Consider the following 20,929-nt stretch of genomic DNA (forward strand, 5'->3'; position numbering starts at 1 on the left):
ATTGACATCAGACGGACACTGATCGTTATTTAGACATGTGTAGGATACGTCGTAGAAAAACTTTATGTTTTTTTATTGTAGAGGGTGGCATGCACTGTATACACTATAAAGTATTATTTTGTACGATTGTAGAGAGTTCTCGTATTGTAAATGAGCGAGGAAGGGATTATTTTTTTTAACCCCTACCTATTGAAAATCGAATGATTATATTGTCACGACGTCATGTAGTCTGTCAATACGACTGTATTATTATATTGTAATACAAATCGGTGTAAATTCAAAAAAAAAAATTTTGTCGACTTTGTGACTCAAATTATAATAGTTGTGTATGTGTGTATAAATAAAGTTATATAATGCGGTATCTCACGTGCTTGAGATTAATTTTTATTAGTTATTAATTAAATTAAAACTATTAAAATAACTATAATTTAATAATAAATAATATAATTCATCTTGTTCATGTCAAACCGCTTTGGATAAAAATATGAATATTCTTCAGTTCCATACTGGATAATAGATTTAAAAACTATTTAAAGGCAACTAATATTTGAAGGGTCTATTTAAAGTTTTTTTATGATTATTAAAAAATGCAGCAAAATGTTTTATTTGATTTTTAATATATTCTATAGTGCCCAAATCTAAATGAGCACTGTACACAATGCCCGGACAATTTTAACTTATTCCAAATTTTCCCTCGAAAACGGGCACTGTGCACAATGCCCAATTTTCTACTTTGCCCGTAACATATACATACATTAATACGAAGATTTGTGTTTTAAAATTATGTAGAGCAAACTATAAATATCAACAAAAAAAATCATTATAATAGAATTTAACTCTTGAGAGTTAAATTATTATCAATTAACTTATTGATAGGTTTCAGAGAAAATATTTGAAATTGTCTTAATTATTTAAAAAACTGCAGTATATACCTACTTACTACTTAGTACTTTGTTTAAAATAACAAACATATTTCAATGATTTAAATAGACGAAGTAAAATATTACATTAGGGTTAGGCTAAACAAATTTGTTCAAATAGAAATGTTTGAATATATTTTGATGTAAATAAGAACTTTTTTTAATTCATAAGTGTAGGTATTCAAATTAGTGTTTTATTTTTAAAGTTAGAACATCTTGTGTTGTTTTACTAATGAATAGATGATAGATCTTAATCAAATATTTAGTTTAATCGATAGAACATTTTATATTTACGTTTTGTGAATTCATAGTCCTTCTATATTTCTTTCTGCAATGTTTAGTCATCACATCTATTCAATAGCATTACAATATTACGCATGCTTATACAATCAATAAAATTGTATGATAATATTATTGATTATTTAATTTTTATGTTTACGCTTTACTTATGTCTTAGGACAAAATTAAAATAAACTAAAACATGACAATCGGTTTATATATTAACATTTTACAGATACATTTATACTAGGTACTACAATATGTCACACAGCCTAAAAAATACGATGCCATTTTATTGAAAATTGAAAATATCCATAAACTAAACTTTTTTATAAGGAATAAATGTTTAATTCAAATGTATTAATGTAGGTATTTAATTGAACAAAAAACCTACTTTGTGTGTTGGTACTCTATGTCTCTACGTATGTGTTACACAAATAATAAATATGAATATCGTGTCCTCTTTGCATTTAGTTTACGTTTGAATATTCGTTAGTAAGCATAGTAAGTTGTTTAAACATTCATTTAGTAACGTGAGGTGAGAAATATATGCGTGTTGTTACCATGGAGATGTGCAGTGTGATCTTTATCATTTCAAAGGTTTTAGACCCTTTGTTTGTCTATTATTTTAAAAACAAATCTAAGTAATGTAAAATGATTGACAATAAGAACATTTTAATCACCTAAAACTAGTGATGATCAAAATTGGTCTTGGTCTTGTGGTCTCGCAAGACTCTTGCTGCAAGACCAAGACCAAGACCAAGATGGTACTGGTCTAGCAAGACCAAGACCAAGATAAGGCTTGCAAGAACAAGACCAAGCCAATACCGAAACAGCAAGACCAAGACCAAAACAAGACCATCACTGCAAGACTCTTGCAGTCTTGCAAATTTTTTTTCCCCGAAAACACATTAGTGTACCTATCTAGATTCCATTAACTAATAATTTATAACGAAAATAATAAGAATTTATTTTTGTTGTTATGAAATTTTATCAGTACCTATTCCAGGAAATGGCGAATTATTAAAAAAAAGATTAAAAATATAATGAGAATTAATATTACAAAATAACATAGTTGTTTCATACTAATTAAAAATTACTGAAAAATTATTTTTATTTTCTAAATTGATAAAAACGTCGAAAGTTGTCTTGCTAATAGAATAATGTATGTCCATAACACACCTTTACTTTGAATCGAATTTACTAATAATTAGTACTACTGTACTGGACACTGGTGAATAAAAGAAGAATAAAAGTTTAATTATAAATAATTATAATCGTTATAACAAATATAATTATTAAGCAATTTAATATTTGGAACAAACCATGCAGTTTTTTTTAAATATTATTATTTGTTAAAGTGAACATTAAAAAAACAACAATTTAATTTTTATAAGCTTTATATTGGTCAATAACTAGTAATTAGCAATTAGTAATAACCTATTGATATTTATTATTGAAGTTTCATCTTAGAGATCATAGCAAAAAACCTACACACAGCTATAACAGTTATTTAGTTTTTTTTTTATATATTTTGTGAAAATAGCAAGAGTCTTGCAAGAGTCTTGCGCAAGACCAAGACCAAGACCAAGACTGAATCTGCAAGACCAAGACCAAGACCAAGATTTTGAAAGTCTTGGTCTTGTTTTGATCATCACTACCTAAAACTCATATCTTAAAAAAAACACTTTACTGTTTACTTATAAAACTATACAAGTTAAGTAATCTTTCTATTTTGCAACAAGAAAGAGTAATGTTATACAATTTGTAATAATACAATTACCTGAGTAGATACAAATATATATTTATTGATGATTCGAAAAATACGTAGGTAGTTTCCTACTTATTGAGTATTGACAATGGTTTAGGCGTAACTAGAGTTAAACTATTGGAGGTGTTGAAATGTTGTACTACTCATAGACCTGTGAGATCGTATCCTCCAGATAGGTACTGTTAATCAAATTTAATAATTTCAAAAATGATCATAACAAATTGTGCAGTGGCGTCATTTGGGGGGAGGGGGAGAGTGGGCGTCCCCCCCTTGTCATTAGTGGGCCGGGTATGGGCTAGTTTTGGGCCTTTATATAGTATCTAATGGGGTAATATATTTAAGTAACTTCTACATATATGTATTAATTATTTAATTATTGTTATCTCTCAAAAAAAATGGGTTACTTACCTGTATACTTATAATATTAACCTTTGATACTAACTAGTAAGTATACAATTATGTATAAAGAGGGTATTTGTATTGAGATAAAAATGCAATATTGTAATGTAATGTAATGTAAATGTTAGCAAGCTTTTTTTTTTCAATTTTATTTTGGGCCAGTCAAAAATTTTGCTCCTCCTCTCAAAAACTGAAATGGCGCCACTGAAATTGTGCCTCGGTATTTTTAAGATATCTCTACAAGAACAACTAATGTAGCATCTTGTATAACATTCTATACATACAACTCTTTAAAAAAAATGCAATGATTTAAAATGCCTAGAAATAGTGTAAAATTACTAGTTAGTCTAAATATTTTGTACATTTCACTGTGTAGGTATGCAAAATGATAATTTAAGAAATAGTGGAATGCTTAAAGTTTCTACAATTCATATTACGATCATTTTGAGTTATAATAATAAAAAAAAAACAAAATCGATTTTGTCAAAAACTGTTTTTGTGTAAAAATTCTTGGTTTTTTCATAATTTTTAAGGTTATTTTTAAAAGATCCCGGAATTATTCATACTTTTGATCACAAAGTACTAACTACTCGCTACCAGAAACCACAAACGTTTAAAATCAAATCATTTTTATTGCACCAAAAGGATGACATAAAAAGACACATAAAAAATACACACCATTGTAAAACCACTTCACTCAGAATCTAAAATTAGTAAAAATGATTATTTTTTACAATGAACTGTGTTTTTTTTTGTATTTCTGAAAACACTTTTATACCAAAGTACAAAATGCATTAATTGTGAATGGTTTGTGGTAACAAATAGATTCTTTGGAATACTTAAGTAAAATTAATTCACGACAAATCGGTTTCTTTTAGTTTTAAATCAAAAATAAATAGTTTTAGAGTTTTGGATTTTTACTTAATATTTATATTAAAATTTTCTCGACATGATCATCTAAATATTTTAGCTCTTTTTGTGCAATTTATAAACAATTAAAATTTTTGACTTTTTAGTTGTTTTATGTATAACATTTTTAATTGCGAATAAAAAAGCATAGAAATTAGAAATAAGTAATACAAGATTTAACACAAATTGTTCTTACCACAATGAAAACATATTGAAATTCGAAAATACATACCGGGGAATAGTAGTGACAATTTTTCTTTTATAAATGTTTAGAGTTAAAATGTAGACGAAATTGAATATTCAAACGTATAATAATAATTTATCCTCTAACGATTTGTGTGAAATTGTGATTATTCAAAAAACAATAATTGTAGAAACATGAAATATAGTCTGATCGTCTGCCTCCGTTCAGAGTAGTTTTTCGAATGCATCATTGAATTACAATAACGAGATACACATACACTAGACACCTACTATACAGCAAAGTAACTTACCAAGTTTTTCAATATTTTTCAATTTTCGTATATTAATAAGTAAATATTATTACAGTAATATTTACAAGAATTCATCGAGTGAAAAATTAGTTATTTTTCGATGTTATACTATACTTAGTAGTTAGTTAATATTTGAACATTATAATGTAGGTACTATAATATAAATTAATATTAAAACCTAAATGGTTTCTGATGTTTATAAACAGATAAATTAAATATAAATCCAATTTTCTATGAAGTATTTTAGAACACACGTCATTTGATGGCTTTGAATTTTGAAACGTCTGTCTGTTATTGTTTCTTTCAATTAATAAAACATTATATAACAGCCAGTGGCGCCGAAGTCCATGATGCTGACGTCGGGCCGTGGCACGACCTCTTTTTTAAAAAATGTGGCCGGCCGGCCATATTTTATTTACTTCATAACTTTAAAATGAGCATGAGTATATTTAAACCGTGATTATGAATAAATGTATATTAGGGTACCTCTATATTAAATAATTAAGATATTGAGGCCGGGAAGTTTTAAAATTGCCCGACCACATTTTAAAAACTTCGGCGCCACTGATAACAGTATTGCTGTTAAAACTATTCTTATCTATATTATACAACCGGAGGTGGATTGGCTATTTTTGGTCAGGATGTAAAATTAATTAGGGGCCAGTATATTTTTTTCAATTTACTAAAATTAGGAAAGGATCTTACATTACAGTAAGAGTTAAATTTGAAAAAGGACCCGACAGTGGTAATTGGGACCCGGATCATGAACACGAATGGTGGCCCGGGGTGCTACTTGCTTAGCACTCTGGACCAATCCGCCACTGCATACAACTATTCATTTTATGGATCTTATCCAACAAAATGTTCAATAGTCTTTAACAATAAAATAACAAATTCACAAAAGTTTGATAGGACAATTTAAAACTTCGACAAAATATATTTATACTGAACAAGGTACAATGTCAGAAATTCGTAAACAGCAGTTTCAATTATTGTGACAAAGATTTTGATGCAAATAAAGACTTAAAATACATTCAAAGACTTTTAAATTAATAATATTAAACTGTTGCTTATAAATGCGTAGTTTTAGAAAAAAAATAATTTTAATAAACGTTGTACTGTAGGTAAGTACTTGATTATTAAGACTAAATTTAACATAATATTATTTTGAACAAACTGTAGTTGATAATTTGTTAGTAGCAAGATTTAGTTTTTCTCAGATTTTAGGTTCTACCGAAGTAGGTACTTATGGATTAGGTACTATTTAAAGAAGACTTAGATTGTAGATAGGTAGGTATACCTATATAATATCGGCTATCATCGATATTTGTTAAATTTGTCTTTTATTACATTTTGATTTTAACGAATACTTATAATTATTATTCAAACGCATTGAAATTGCACATTGTACATTTATTTCACTACATATATTGTGGTGAAGTGTGTGTTTTTTGTTTTTCGAATGACAGATGATTATATCTGTTTTTTTCAATAGATATATTTTATTTGATTATAAATGATGTAGATACCAATGTATATTAGTTACTCGCATATTATGCCAATAACGATTTCAAGAGGTATATTCAAATTAGCCTTACAATTATTAGACATATAAGGCTGACTGAAGTACTTTTAATATTCAGTATTATTTGTACTATTTATAGACATTGGGTAATATATATTTTGAATTTCATATGAGCGTTCAACTGTTGCCATTACTATAATAAATAACTATAAGTACACATACATTATGCAAATAGATGAGTGATGACTATCGGAATATAGTTTGTGTATACTGTACATAATAAAATATATCATACGTTGTTAGTATACAAAACCATTTTTTACTGCGAACTTAAATATATTCAATATGGTTATCTAATATGACAAATTAAACTATACACGTAATAATAATAATGTTCCATACAAATTTATATAATACTTGCAGGTGTCCATGATAAATAAAGCTGTGAAACGTAAATTATAATTTGTATTTTTATTTAAAATATTATTGTTTTATTCGTCCAAGTGAAAATATATATTTTATTTAATATTATGTCAATTAAAACGACTATACAAAAAATTATAGGGTCTAATACCTACCTTTTAGTTTTTGAGCGGCATGGATAATTAGTATTGGGTTTTTTAACCTTTATTTACGAGGATATTGAAATTTTGAACTGTTACCCAATACGACGTATATTATAATATGTAGCAATCAGCACAGACGATACTTTAAAAATGCCATTTTTAAATTTCACCTTCAAGTTTCTGAGTTAAACCACGGAATGAAGAAAAATAATAGCGAATAAACATAAGCATGTGCTATTTGTACAAGCCTGTTAAGACCAATATTTAGTGTCCCGAGGCTCACTCAAGAACGTTATTTGAAAATAATGATTTGTTTTCAGTCAATAGTGCTTATAGACATCGGTCACATGCCACATTGATCCATATAATTCAAGCATCAGTACATTTTAGGCAGTGCTATTATAGTTTTGCTATAATGTGTGATTTTTTTTTTCGTTAAACTTCACTATAAGCCAAACTCAAATGTACAAACGTACTAAAATAACTAGATTAGACTGAAGAGTCGAAGGTTTGTTATATAAATAAGTGCATCGAGAACTGAAATATACAGATAGGTACTTGTAAGATCGACAAAACTTCCTCTTCTAGAACTTTATGTTATAAAATACTTATTTAGTAACTATAGCCAGTAGTCACCATTGTCGCTAAAAAACACTCATAAAATAATAAAAAGTAGGTACACTCGTAGTTTGCAAAATATATAATATACAAATGAGTAAATGAGATTTTATTTTTGTGGGTGACTTGGAGATTTTATATGGACAAAGGAACATATAATTATATCCTAGTAAAATTAAAACATAGCGGTCTTATTGTGTTTTATTATTGTAACTTGTAGGTCAGTATTTATAAATATTAGTACCTAGTTTTTAGATTAATTTTGTAAGTGAAAGTGATTTTCAGAAAAGCAATTTAAAATTATTATTTATATAAACTAGGTGTTAATATTCAATCATTTTAGTTCTAAATATTTTATAATAATTAATAATGAATAAGTTAACTAAACAGTTTACAATAATTGAGTATTGATGTTACAAGCGTTACTCTTTTTAAGCGTTACTCTTAACCATATTAATCTAACCGTATATTATATAAAGAGTAAATACATACTATATTTGGTTTTGGAACGAGCTTTTAAAAATACCTAGTAAAAAACTCTATGGTTTTTTTCTGACGAATGCCATTTAATTTATAAAGCCTTTTACTGCTTATTTCAGAGCACTATAAATTTAGTAATGTTTTAGTAAATAATTGAAAACGAAAGCATATAGATGTACTGCTTTAAGTTTTAAATGTATTTAAGCTAAAATGTAGGTGGTTATAGAATTAAATTTACACTCTTAAAATATTACATATTATTATAAAACAAACTATAAAACATTATATTGCTAATAATTATATTTAAACATAGTAGTTACCTTTATTGGTTTTTTTTTATCGGTATCAGAACAGCCATAATTTAAAATTATATGAAAATAAAACAATTTGAAATGGCTTAAGACGAGCAATATAATATGTCATAAACTATAGGAAGGTACCTACTAAGGAACCTATAGTCACTACTTACTTTAATGGCATTACCCTACATACTGTAGTCTTGCGTTTATATATTCGATCCAGTCCATGTATCTTGTCCGGCTCTACTTGTAAGAATTGCTTTAGTATACGATTGAAATAGTGTTCACGGGATTAATATCAAAGTACTATTAGTTCTATAATGTTCAAATTATATGAGACTTAATTATTTTTACTCTGTACAGCCATATAAAGGTAATTGTAAAAATTTGTGTGCGTGATATTATTTTTAATTAGTTTGCACATATTTTATCGGAGTTTACCCCGATTATTTTATTATATTTTTTAAAGGGTGTATATCGCATACGAACGTGATAGGTATATTATAAAATTAACGTCATTAACATATTTGAACAGTATTTATAAAATCAAATCTATCCTTTTGTGACACTATTGTTCTCGCTATTTGCATAAGCCTTTTGACTTTTGTCGAAATATATACGTCGATGTATATAATATAATATACATTAGCCTGTATGGATGTATACGTAATTACTTTATCGCCAATCAGTTTCTGGCAATTACGTTTTTGTTATCTGCAAGACGCCGTGTTTTGTTTAAAGATATTTTGATGGAGTTGATCGATCACCCTGTGATTTGTTATTTTACACAAGCTTGTCCTCTACATATTATCTATGCTTGGGAGTAACTATAGGGTTTAGTAGTTACAGGGGCTGGAGTCCTAGAAAATGAAAGTTCAAAGAAAGCCATAAATAATTCAAGAGCTCCCTTTACTTTACCATTAAAAAAGTATGCTCAAGTAAAATGTAAACCATATAATAATTATAATATATTTTATATTTTACGGTATGCACGTTTAATGTTTTATAATTATTGTAAAGTCTGTATTTTGTAGTGGATACTTTTAAAATATAATATTTATTTTCCCTGCTTTATTATAGGACTTTTTTTTAATAATGTTCAAAAAACCGTAGTGAACAATAATTTAGATTTTTGACGAATGATTGGCCGTTGGTGTGATTTAGTGGTCATTATGGAAAATCACTCATAAATCATAACTATTTAACGAACGTCCAATAAATCGTAAGAACATGCAATAATGTCCAACAAAATTATTGAATAGGATTTTATGAAATCTGTTACTTGGGTGCCACTAAGTTCACGGATGTAACTAAATTGTCTGATATTTCAAGCAAGCAAGCCAAAATTGAGTTTACCTAAGATTAACAATATTACTCAAAAACATAATATAATTAACATTGTTATTTAGTTTTATGCTTATTGTATTTGTAATAATGTATTAATAAAATGGCTTACATTTTCAAAATATTTTAAGTTTATTTATTAAAACGCAGTTAATTTGTTATTCTTCTATAAACTTTTACTGATATCAATAATATTACTATTAAATAATATATTATTATGATAACAAACAAATAACAATTTAATTTTTTATAAATGGTCTTACAAAGAATAATATTATCGTAATGATTTATGTGAATAAAATAATGATAATGGCTTACAGTTAAATATAGAACCTATAATAAGATTTAAATAATGCAAATATACAACATTATTTTTTACTATAGTATTAGTAATAATAATAATATGTTTACAAGTGTCCCGTTATCGAGTTTATTTCGGAATAATATTTATCTTGGATTAAAGGAAGACTAAAATATAATATTATGTAAACATAGGTTACATTTAAACTGCATTAGATACTAGAATAATAGATTTATACATAGTGTTAATGTAAGTTAAATTATGTTTAAACGTCTACTTTGAAAGTTATATGTTGTTCTCTAATACGTGTTTTCATAAATCCAGTGGACCATTTTACCGGTAATTATTTAACCAGTAGCGAAACGTGTGGGGTAGCTTGTCCCCTTTATTCTTTTCAATTGTTGTTTGAATCGACTAAACCAACCAATCAAACAGTTAAGTCGGTTATATTATAAGCTGTAAAATGAATAATGATTAATTCAAATATGTATCAAGATGGAAAAACTATAACTTATTCCATTATCTGCTGACTATTAAGCACATAGGTATTTACGAAAAATTTGTATACCTATTAATTGTTACAAATTAAAATTTTATAAAATATTATCAACATCGTGATTATTACTGATGTAATTATAAAATTTGAAAGCAGTGGCTTATGGAATTGTAATGAGTGAAACTAATTTATTATTTATAATAAATCATATTTTTTGTCAAGTACTTCAAACGTCAAAGGCTTATAAATTAAATGTTAACAAGTTATTTTTGAAATATTGCGTGCATATAACATAGTAATATAACCCAAGGTTTTAGACTAAAAATTTAAATAAATAAAACTCTTATTTATTACAGACAAAGACATTTTTAATAAAACTTTGGAATTAGTCAATGACAAACAATTTAATAAGTCAACAATTAAAATAATTATTAACTTTAGTAAGAAGTAAGTTAAGAATTTTACATTAATAATTTTTTTAAATATACCAAAATTATGATACATGTTTACTGCTATAATATTGGTGTATTTAATATTAATAATACCACCTAACCACTAAACTATGTAAGCCATATAGCTATAAGCTATACTCAGCAGTTAAAAATTGTGTTTTCTTATTGTATAAAAATTTAACCCTATAGTAAGTAAAATAAATGGCATTAAATTATCGGTAAAGACACTAAAAAAGATCAGTTTCTCATACATTCGATGTAATTTTATCATAATTTTGCTTATAAAAAAAAGTTACATATAATTTTTTGTTTGTTTACTATAACCTAACTTAGATTTATGTATTTCAAATAAAAGCATTTTTTTTTTTTAAAACAACGTTGTCTTTCATTAATTTAAAATTGTATATTTTGTATGTTTGTATAAACAATATACACAAGTACACGACACATGTTTCCATTATTTTAATGCATTTTAAGTGATTTAATTTTATTGAGGTACCTAGGTACTTAAAAATTAAGTTCTAAATATATAAAATAATTGTTTAAATAAGACATTGCACAGTTATTTACTTATTAAAATATTATATATTTATAATATGTGATCATAAATTATAATACTGTTAATGATAAGCTGTAAATACTGAATTGAATTGTCCTATTAACCTCAAGTGGTTACTAATAAGGTTATAGTTTATACTTACAAGACAGCTAACAAGGAATATTTTTAATAAAATATTTTAAAATAACAACAGATACGCATTAATTTAAATAAATAATTAACGATATTATACAATATACATGGATGTAATTTATGTCTAATGTTTAAATTTATATTAAATTGTAGATATTTATAATTTATCATATAATTGTAAATTAGAAAAAAACAATAATTGAATAATGGCTTGGTGTGTCGTGGTGGTGAGCCTCATTCACTAACCAACAGGTAAAACATCAGCCGGGGTCGATAGTTCCTGGATGGGTGACCACTCAGATTTTAGTAACAAATCCTCGCCATACATACACGTGTTTTAACCAACCATACCCTCCCCCACAGTTAAAAAAAACTTACTAAATAACTTTCAGCCTAATGACCTTAGATGTTGAAGCAAAAAAAAAATGTAATCATATAGGAAAACTATTTAATTTTGTATCTTTTCTAGAAATGTATAGCTGTGCAAATGTGCTTTACTGTTTGCAATTAAAATTATATTATCCCAATAAATTCAATTCTTATAGGAGTTTATTGGTCTGCGTAAAGTCTGTCGTGAAAAAAATACGATTCTTCTTGAGCACACAAAATAAATATAAATAAATGTACTATTAAATATTATACAATAATTAAAATAAATTACATTACCTATAATAGTTTAAATACTTTTAAAAACCAGTTATACGCTTTAAGTGGATTTTAATTTATTTTTAAAATTTAAATTTAAACTGTTTTTCAAGTATTTATTATGTTTGATTTTAGATCTCGTTGCCAGGATGATCAAGTTTTGGAATGCACCATTGCTCACGACGGGTGGTTTTACAAATGATTTTTCATTGGACAAACGAGATCCAAAAAGCAAGTATTTCCTATTAGTGCGTACAGGCACGTTAGATTTCCAGGACATAGCGGACGTGGTGCTCAGTGTTTTAAACAGGTAGCCACTACCGGTGTGGTGTAACTTCCAGCAGTGTACGTGAAAACACAGGAGTTAAACGAACGTTTTTGAAAGGGTTTTTTTAGGTATTCGTGGAAGAACGTATTACTCATATATGACATTGACGGCTACTGGAAAGTATCTGGAAAACAATCTTGTGGACTGATGACGAAAACTCTGGTGGAGATGTTCAAAGGAAATGCAAGTATTAGATACGATGCATTCGATTTGGCGAAAAACCCGCAGAACAACCTGACGGAGAACTTGCGCAACGAGGTCGGCTCTAAGCACACAAGTAAGCATTGCACATTTATAATAATATGCAACATAGATTATATTATAGATGCCGATTTTGGAAATGCTGTTGTTAAGAAATTTCATAACACTACGTCGGGTGGTAGGTAGGTATATAGGTAGGTGGATAGGCGTTTTCTTAAAAATTACACGAGGAATTTTTGACTGCACATTACATGCGCGCGTTACATCCTGTTTGGAACGATTAAGTATATTATACCAAATTCTATGCGTTATGATGAATATGGTGCCACGCCTAGTACCTATTGCCTAATAATAATAATATCATAAAGTAATATGCCTAACCATAAATATTGCCCCACATTTTAAATAACAAAATAATATGTAAATTGTTGTAACACTTTTGTAATTTGTTGTAGTTGTACAAACTTCTGTCGGTGTTTTATTATTAGATTTTTTTATTTAGTGAAAATTCAATTTTTTTAAAGTATAACTGAACGTTTATTTTAATTTTGAAACTACCAAGTTTTTAAGTTATAATTCCGTCAAATTTAATAAAACTTCGAACAAGCTGCGAACACCAATATTTATTTAATGTTGAACAACGTAAATATACCTAGGTACCAGTTAGTATCATTATTAAATGGATTCCTATTTGCTTACATTTCACTATACATCCGACATCAACAATTTTAGAACACTTTTTGAATTTCTTGCTGTATTTGAACAACCATTATTTCTATAGGTATGTGGAAATATTAACTATAATTGCAACTAATATTACATTATTAATTCAACGTTTATATTTTTTTATTTTTTACTAATTTTAAGCTTTTTTAATGTTATTTTACTACCTACTGTATAATATTACAACGCAGTATACAAATTAAAGGTTATTATAGGTTTAATGTATACTTTTAAGATTCATTAACTATTTTCAATCATAATGTATGATACCTTTTACATTATAGCCTACCTATACGCACGATATAAACATAAACTATAAGAACCTACAAACTAAAACGAGTATAATTTAAAGTGTAATATATTCTGCTACCTATTACATGATATTATTTTATTGACCACCCTTTCATAAATAATTTTTGTTTGTCATTGATACTTATTGTTCACAATATTGTACTACACACGAAAAAACTATGATTTGAACAAAACATATGGTTAAAATATTACAATTATTGCTAACTACTATGATTGGTATGGTACTGTGATAAATGTGTGATGATTAAATAATTTAATAGGCGCAAATAGGGGGGGGGCTTTAGGGGATAAGCCCCCCCAAAAATGATCATAGCCCTCCCAAACATTTCCTTCATTTTGCTTTAAACTTATTCAATATTATCAAAATAAGGTCCTATTAGCCCCATTAGCCCCCCAAATCTCAAACGCTATTTGCGCCTATGATTAAATTTATATAATATGGGTAAATCATAATATATTATTATTTTATTTGACGATGATTTACATAACTATAATGTTTAGGTATGTGAAACTCTTTTAGAAAAAATAAAATACTTTTATTTGATATGTGATTGTCTGAATGCGTTTTAAAAGTCTGCATGTGTAGTAGACCTCTGCGTGCCATATAATTATAAGACTGTTTGAATTGCACGTTGAAAAATGGCAAGGATCACTTTGTGGGTCTTACACATTTAAATGATTCAACAGTTCTAGGTCACAAGTAATTATGACAGTTACAATAAATTACTAAGCCTAATAAGCACGACAGTTGAAAGAAGAATTTAGGAAATATATATTAACGAGAAACACTTATAACTATAGGGCTGTGAATTATTAATGTACTAAAAAACCATGGGGTATTATGCATACTGTATAGGTAATTATATGCACTCAAAATCGGGGAAATCTTTTTGATGAATTAAAGCAAATTACACTTTTTTATACTGAAATATTATATAAATATCAAATTTGATCTATTCCGGACAAAATCCAACCCCTCCCCCCAAATTATGTAATTTAAACATAAGAAGAGAGTCATAGGAATACGAATTTGTATTTAGAACGAGGCAATGTCTTGAATACAATTTGTATCAAATGTATATTTTGAATTCAAAACTATGAATTCGTCGATGTGCAACATCCTTATATTATTCTGCACAGCAGCCCTGCAGTCTACGGTGTATAGTGTATACCTATTACATTAATGGTAGCGGTACCTCTATATATGGATCTATGGTACAGCTCTATATTGGCTCTGCAACCTGCTACTGCCTATTATAATAATGCTATATAATACCTACCTAATAATATATTATAACGTGTAAATGGACCCTTTGATAACGGCGTCGGCGGCGGTGGTGTGTCTGTATATGATAATAGTACTTTTGTATGTAATACCATAGTTGTCGCGGTGGATCAACAGGTTTGAGAGGAAAACAGCCGAGCTAGTCACGAGCGTAAAAATGGGGGGGAGGGGAAAGGAAAAAAAATAAATGAAAATAAAAATTAAACGAAACGCGCGCGCGATGTCGCCGACGCCGACGCCGCCGCCAACAGCTGTCGGTAGCGGTAGTGAGGGGATATTATGCCGCGCGCACGCCGACGAAGACCTGATCGTCGTGTGGTCCGGACGTGCCGCAGCCGACAGAGTCAGTGCGTCGTGTTCGCTTCGTCGTCTCCGTCTGTTCGCGTTTTTACCTCGCATCGCCGTTACAACGCGTATTCGCACATCGGGCACCGGTACCGTATCGATATTATTATTATTATCATTTATCCCCTGAGTCCGTCTGGCCGTCGTTCGACGTCGGGTCGACCCGTTGTGCGTTCGCTTGAAAAAAAAAAAATTTCCCACATTAATTTTTTGATCGGTGTTCGCCGCGAGTACTCGATATAGCACCCGTCTGTACTGAACGACAGCTAGTTCCGTTCGCGGGTTTTAGGTTTTGCGTTGCCGGTGGGACGGAATAAGGTGGAAAAAACGGTATTATTCACCGTTGAAATCCGTTTTCGTCTCGACGTATGCAGTGATCGTCGTGTGTGGTTGTCGCCGTCGTATAATATAAAATATATTACAGTGACGTCCATATAGGTTTTAGAGAAATTAGAGATCCGTCGGCTAAAGGATTTCATCTCGATTGCCGTCTTCCGGACTGTCCTGCCGGACAACGTGATCATCGGATATCCTGGGTCTAGGTACGCCCGCTGCTCCCGAAGCCAACACGCAACATATATATATTATATATAGCTGCCGCCACCGCCACCACCACAAAACGCCGCTGACACATAGAAGGTAAGACATCGGTAATATTATATTATTTAATTTTATATTTACCATCGAGCAGTAAAGAGGCATAGATAGTTGTACACGATAATATTATTATAATATATATTATATATAGTTGTCTATATTATATAGGTAATATTATGTAAATTATATGTTTCTCATAAGGTATTATTATATAATATCATCCACCTATATCGAAGATAAATCGGTCGGGAAAGTCAATTCGTTAAGGACCAATTTTATTATTTACGCATTCGTGATAACGTATAGGTGTAGATATGCATAATATTATATCGATGTGCCGCCAAATAATAATTAACAGCATAAGTGCATATTAGAAGCAGACTTTATTAAAAATAACTTCCTACGTAAATATTACGAATGACGATCGTAGGAGTATCTAGTATAATAATATAGTGTTAGTAATAATTCACAATTATTTTCAAGGCATCAAACTTTTATACTTTTAATCACAAATGCATAGTGTTTAAAAACGTTTTAATTTTGGCGCGAACGCAAGTCAATTTGACACGAGTGAAATTCCGAGTGCACTATATTATGATGTTTATTCGTCACCAGAATTATTTAGGTACATCTATATATCGTATATTTATTCTAATACACCGCTTTGTTATGGTTTTTTTGTTGTCTACTTATATACTGCAGGTAATTATTATTCTGAGTTTTTGAGGGATTCGATAATACTCGATATTGATTTATATGAATCCTTTCCGAAGGCATAGCAATTTTTTGCATGTTCATATTTTTAAACAAAGGATACAAAACCTCGATTGAAGTGGCTAAAGAAAATATAGTTGTCAAAAAGGAAATACAACTTATTGATAGATAATATTAGATACCTACGTGTATTGTGTATACATAAAAATAATATATATTCATACATAACATTAAAAAAAAAAAAATATTTCAAATTTGAAAAAAATAAATATTTTGTAAATATGTGATCTGCAGTTGCCATAAATAGGCAATGAAATATATTATTAATATTATATTTGAAATATATTATTATCTATAAGTTAAAAATTCTTTTAAAATTATTAAGACACAAGTTAAAAATAAAATTAACAAATAATAAAATTATTTAAAATTTAATTTCAAATTTGCATATTTACATAATAAATATTACCTAGTTATATTATATTCATAAAAATGTTTAGTCAACCTCTTATCAAATATTATTTTAATAAATAAACACAATTTGAATAACACTACGTTAATATAATTATTACAAAATTATATTTAAAATGTCACACTTTTATTTTATCTTAAGGTCAGCTCTTTAACTGTCAGATTCTTACGTATAAGTATATTCAATATTGCATGTAAATATTATAGAATATAGCATTAAACTCAAACGTCAACTAAAAATATTTCAAAAAAAATATCATTTTTGTTTTATGCGGATTTTTGTACCATAGTATTTAAAACTATTAAATCAGAATAGGTATATCTAATAATAATAATTCATTGACAAAAATGTGAGATATATTATACACTCGTACTTCTACAATGCAACGAATAATAAACTAGCGGTCAATATTTAATAATATTTATATATTATAATATTATTATACCTACTGCCTTATAAAATATTTACTTTTTTTATAATATGTTTTAACGATATAGCATTAAGAACAAATACCACTTCATAGGATTTAAATTATACGAATATATTTTCATTGATATTCAATTGGAGTAAACATGTAAAATATTTTGTTTAGTAATATTTGTCACTAATAAATTAGTGGACAATTTATAATTCGTAGTATCTTCAATTTTCACTAGCATGACAATTTTGTCAAATTTGAAACATATTTCATAGGTATTTTATATTTTACTTTAGGTATCCTACATACCTATATCTGACAAATTATATATTTATTATGTCATTGGAAAAATAATGAAGACATTCTATATACGACGACTAGAATTCATATTTTTATTACTCTATAGACGTGTATTACATATATTTATATTTAAAAAAAAATGCATATTAGGATGAAACTGAACTGCGTACCTATACAATTATATGTTGAACAATGGTTATTATTACTTTTATTGTTATTTGTTATACAAAATAAATATATAGGTACATCAGCAAGCATATTATTAGTCAATCTTTTTTGTTAATATTTTGCAATAACCAATAAAATATCATTCACATGTTGTGTCGCTTTTTATTTTACAATTCTCTTTGAATAATCAACATTATACCATATGAAAATATTGTTGACAGCTGTAGACCGACTGAATTGTTAGTTAAGTGGAAAATGTCAAATGTATTGGACCTTTGGGATTTAGATTTTACATTTACGACTTTTATTAGGATTGCAGTTGAAAAATATAATCTAGTCAGTCATGGAATTTTATTACCAATGTATATAGGTGGTAATATCGAATACATAATAATATTTTCTGCATTAATTACATGTATTCTTATTTTTACGAAAACCGTTTAAAAGTTTTTGAGAAATTTTATTGGTCAGAATAGTTATTGATAGAATAACTTACTCCAAAATATCATCGAAGTATTTTGTTGACTGTAATTTTCCATCTATTTGGCAATTTAAGTTATTTTCAAAAAATATTGTAACATACGTTCGTAAATTTTGTTTAAACTAAACGGTTGAAGTTCTTCGGGGAGCATCAAGTGAAATTGTTTATGTCACCTTATTAATCATTGCTAGAAATGAATCGCTTGGCATTTATTACTAGTTTATATATTCTGTTTAGTATTAAAAACATTTTTAGTTGGTCTTATTTTCTTTTCGTCTGTATTTGTAAACATTGAAAATACAATAGTGGTGTTCTTCTAGTGATTTTGTATTTTTTATATTTATTAAATATATTAATATTGATATAATATTGTTCAAAATTTATTAGACTATTTTCGTGCATAAAATATTAAGTATATTTGTAAGTAGTTGAATATTTGAATATTATTATACTCATTTTACTTACGAAACAATTTTTGAATTGATTAATTAAAAATAGTAATTTCTTCACTTTATGCTAATTTAAATGAATATAACATTGAATGAATCAATAAAACGATTGTTGGTATCTGTTAAATTAATATTATTTTTGTTAAATATAATAAGTTAGGTAAGTAACTTATAGTTAGTTTGTATTTGCGGCGTCGCGGAAGTATTGCGAAAGCATTTCCCGCGGCGCCGTCGGTTCAAAACGAAAAAAAAAAAAAAAAGTTAGTTTGTATTTACTAAAAATCTTTATCCGTATTAGAAATGCGTGATAGTAATAATTATTTAAATTGTTTAAATAAAAACCACATATATTATTGTAGATACCTTAGTGGCTTAGTATCAACATTTTTACTATCTACCTACACTGTATTTTTACCTATTTTATATCGTGTAATGCACTAATTATCACCAACATGATTGTAACTGGGTGGAGATTTCATTATTCATATAGAGCCTATATTATAGACTAAGCACTAGGGGCTCGAGTCTGTAGAAGCTTTTACATTTTTCCTCGTTAATATTTTTAACTTTTCTACATCTATGTCCAATAACAAAATTTAAAAAAAATAAGATATGATCAGTACTTCAATATTGTGGTCTGGGTTTTATAATTTATTCACTACAAGCAATATAGCTATTTGAAAGTGTGTACTATTTAGGTATTTAATTACAGTTTTAAAAATGGTCATGGCGTTCAAGTCGATAAGAAGATGATTTTGTAATGACAATATTACTACATTTAGATTTAATGATTTCCAAGAATTATTTTGCCTATTGATATGAATTCGTTTTTTATCATGAATGGTCGAATTGTTTTTAATAATGTATATCTATATCTATTTATGTTTTTTCTTATTTAACCCTCGGCATCATGGCTATTGGGGGAGGTATGTTTATAATATATTATATTATGGTATTTACTGGTATATTTCTAAATCTATTTAAATAGTATATTATAATATGTTTTTAAGTAAGTATGTTTTCTAAGATAAGATTATTTACTTTATATCTCATTCAACAAATAAAATATCTTTATAAATAAAGTGCGTTTGTTAGTACTCACTAATCTGCGGAACCACTTATCCAAATGGCACCAAAATTTGTACACTTATGCTTTGAGACTCGGGGAGTGTTAATAAATAGCTTATTATTTCTACCTGTGTGGCTCACACTGGAATTTCGTTTTTGCTCATGAAAATTGAATATTAAAGAGACTTTTATATAACCTCTCTATCTCTCTCTCGATAGTCCATAATATACTGGTTGTAACAAGAAGACCTGAAAAAAAATGATGTAATTAAACGTATGACAAAAATTATGAAAATGATATAATACGTAAATAATTTAAGAAATATACTCATGTCAGGAAATTTCCAAAAAAATTTTTTTGAAAAAGTTATAGTGTACCAAATTAGTTTAATTAAAAAAATTCTAAAAAATAAACTAAACAACTTAGATAAATGTTTTTATCATCAAAATTGTTCTTAATCAGATTCACAAAATGGCTATTTTAAATTTATCCAAAAAAATTGAAATCAAATTTTAATGTTTTTACAATGGTGTTAATTTTTTTTTTATATCCTGTATACAAATTTTCGTCCAGAAGGAGTGCTTCGATTTCAACGTATAGTACCTTATCTTTTAGAAAATTGGATCAAAATGGTACTTTAAAAAGGTCATTTTTCGATTCTCTCAATAGTTATTTAATGCCACCGGAATAACCACCGAAAAATTACGAAAAGACGCTAAAAATGGGATTTTAATTTCTAACGCTTTGTTTATCACCATAGAAATGAATAAAAAATTTTAAAATTTTAATATTAATTCAACTTCCATGATAAAATAAATAATAACAATATAAAATATCCAGACTGACAAATTGTCTCCTCTCAGAATCGTTTTTCTTAT

The 20,929-nt window shown here is 27.7% G+C and overlaps 2 protein-coding genes across 4 annotated transcripts in view; one reads left to right on the forward strand and one right to left on the reverse strand.

The window, feature by feature from the left end:
* Nucleotides 1-20,929, reverse strand: part of LOC100159027 — a 302,306-nt gene that overhangs the window by 94,757 nt on the left and 186,620 nt on the right. The window lies entirely within an intron of this gene.
* The window catches only part of LOC100575680 (atrial natriuretic peptide receptor 1), a 93,768-nt gene that overhangs the window by 7,478 nt on the left and 65,361 nt on the right, over nt 1-20,929 (forward strand). The window contains exons 2-3 of one of the 3 annotated variants that reach the window (XM_029487354.1): nt 12,325-12,499; nt 12,575-12,791. In XM_029487354.1, the coding sequence (XP_029343214.1) occupies nt 12,325-12,499; nt 12,575-12,665 (266 nt within the window). In that variant the 3' untranslated portion in view covers nt 12,666-12,791. Of the gene's footprint in view, nt 1-12,324; nt 12,500-12,574; nt 12,795-14,222; nt 16,023-20,929 lie in introns of those variants that run through there. The other 2 variants (XM_029487352.1, XM_029487353.1) reach the window with 2 other exon arrangements.

The sequence above is a fragment of the Acyrthosiphon pisum genome, chromosome A1 (genome assembly GCF_005508785.2).
Source record: "Acyrthosiphon pisum isolate AL4f chromosome A1, pea_aphid_22Mar2018_4r6ur, whole genome shotgun sequence".
Classification (NCBI taxonomy): Eukaryota; Metazoa; Arthropoda; class Insecta; order Hemiptera; family Aphididae; genus Acyrthosiphon; species Acyrthosiphon pisum.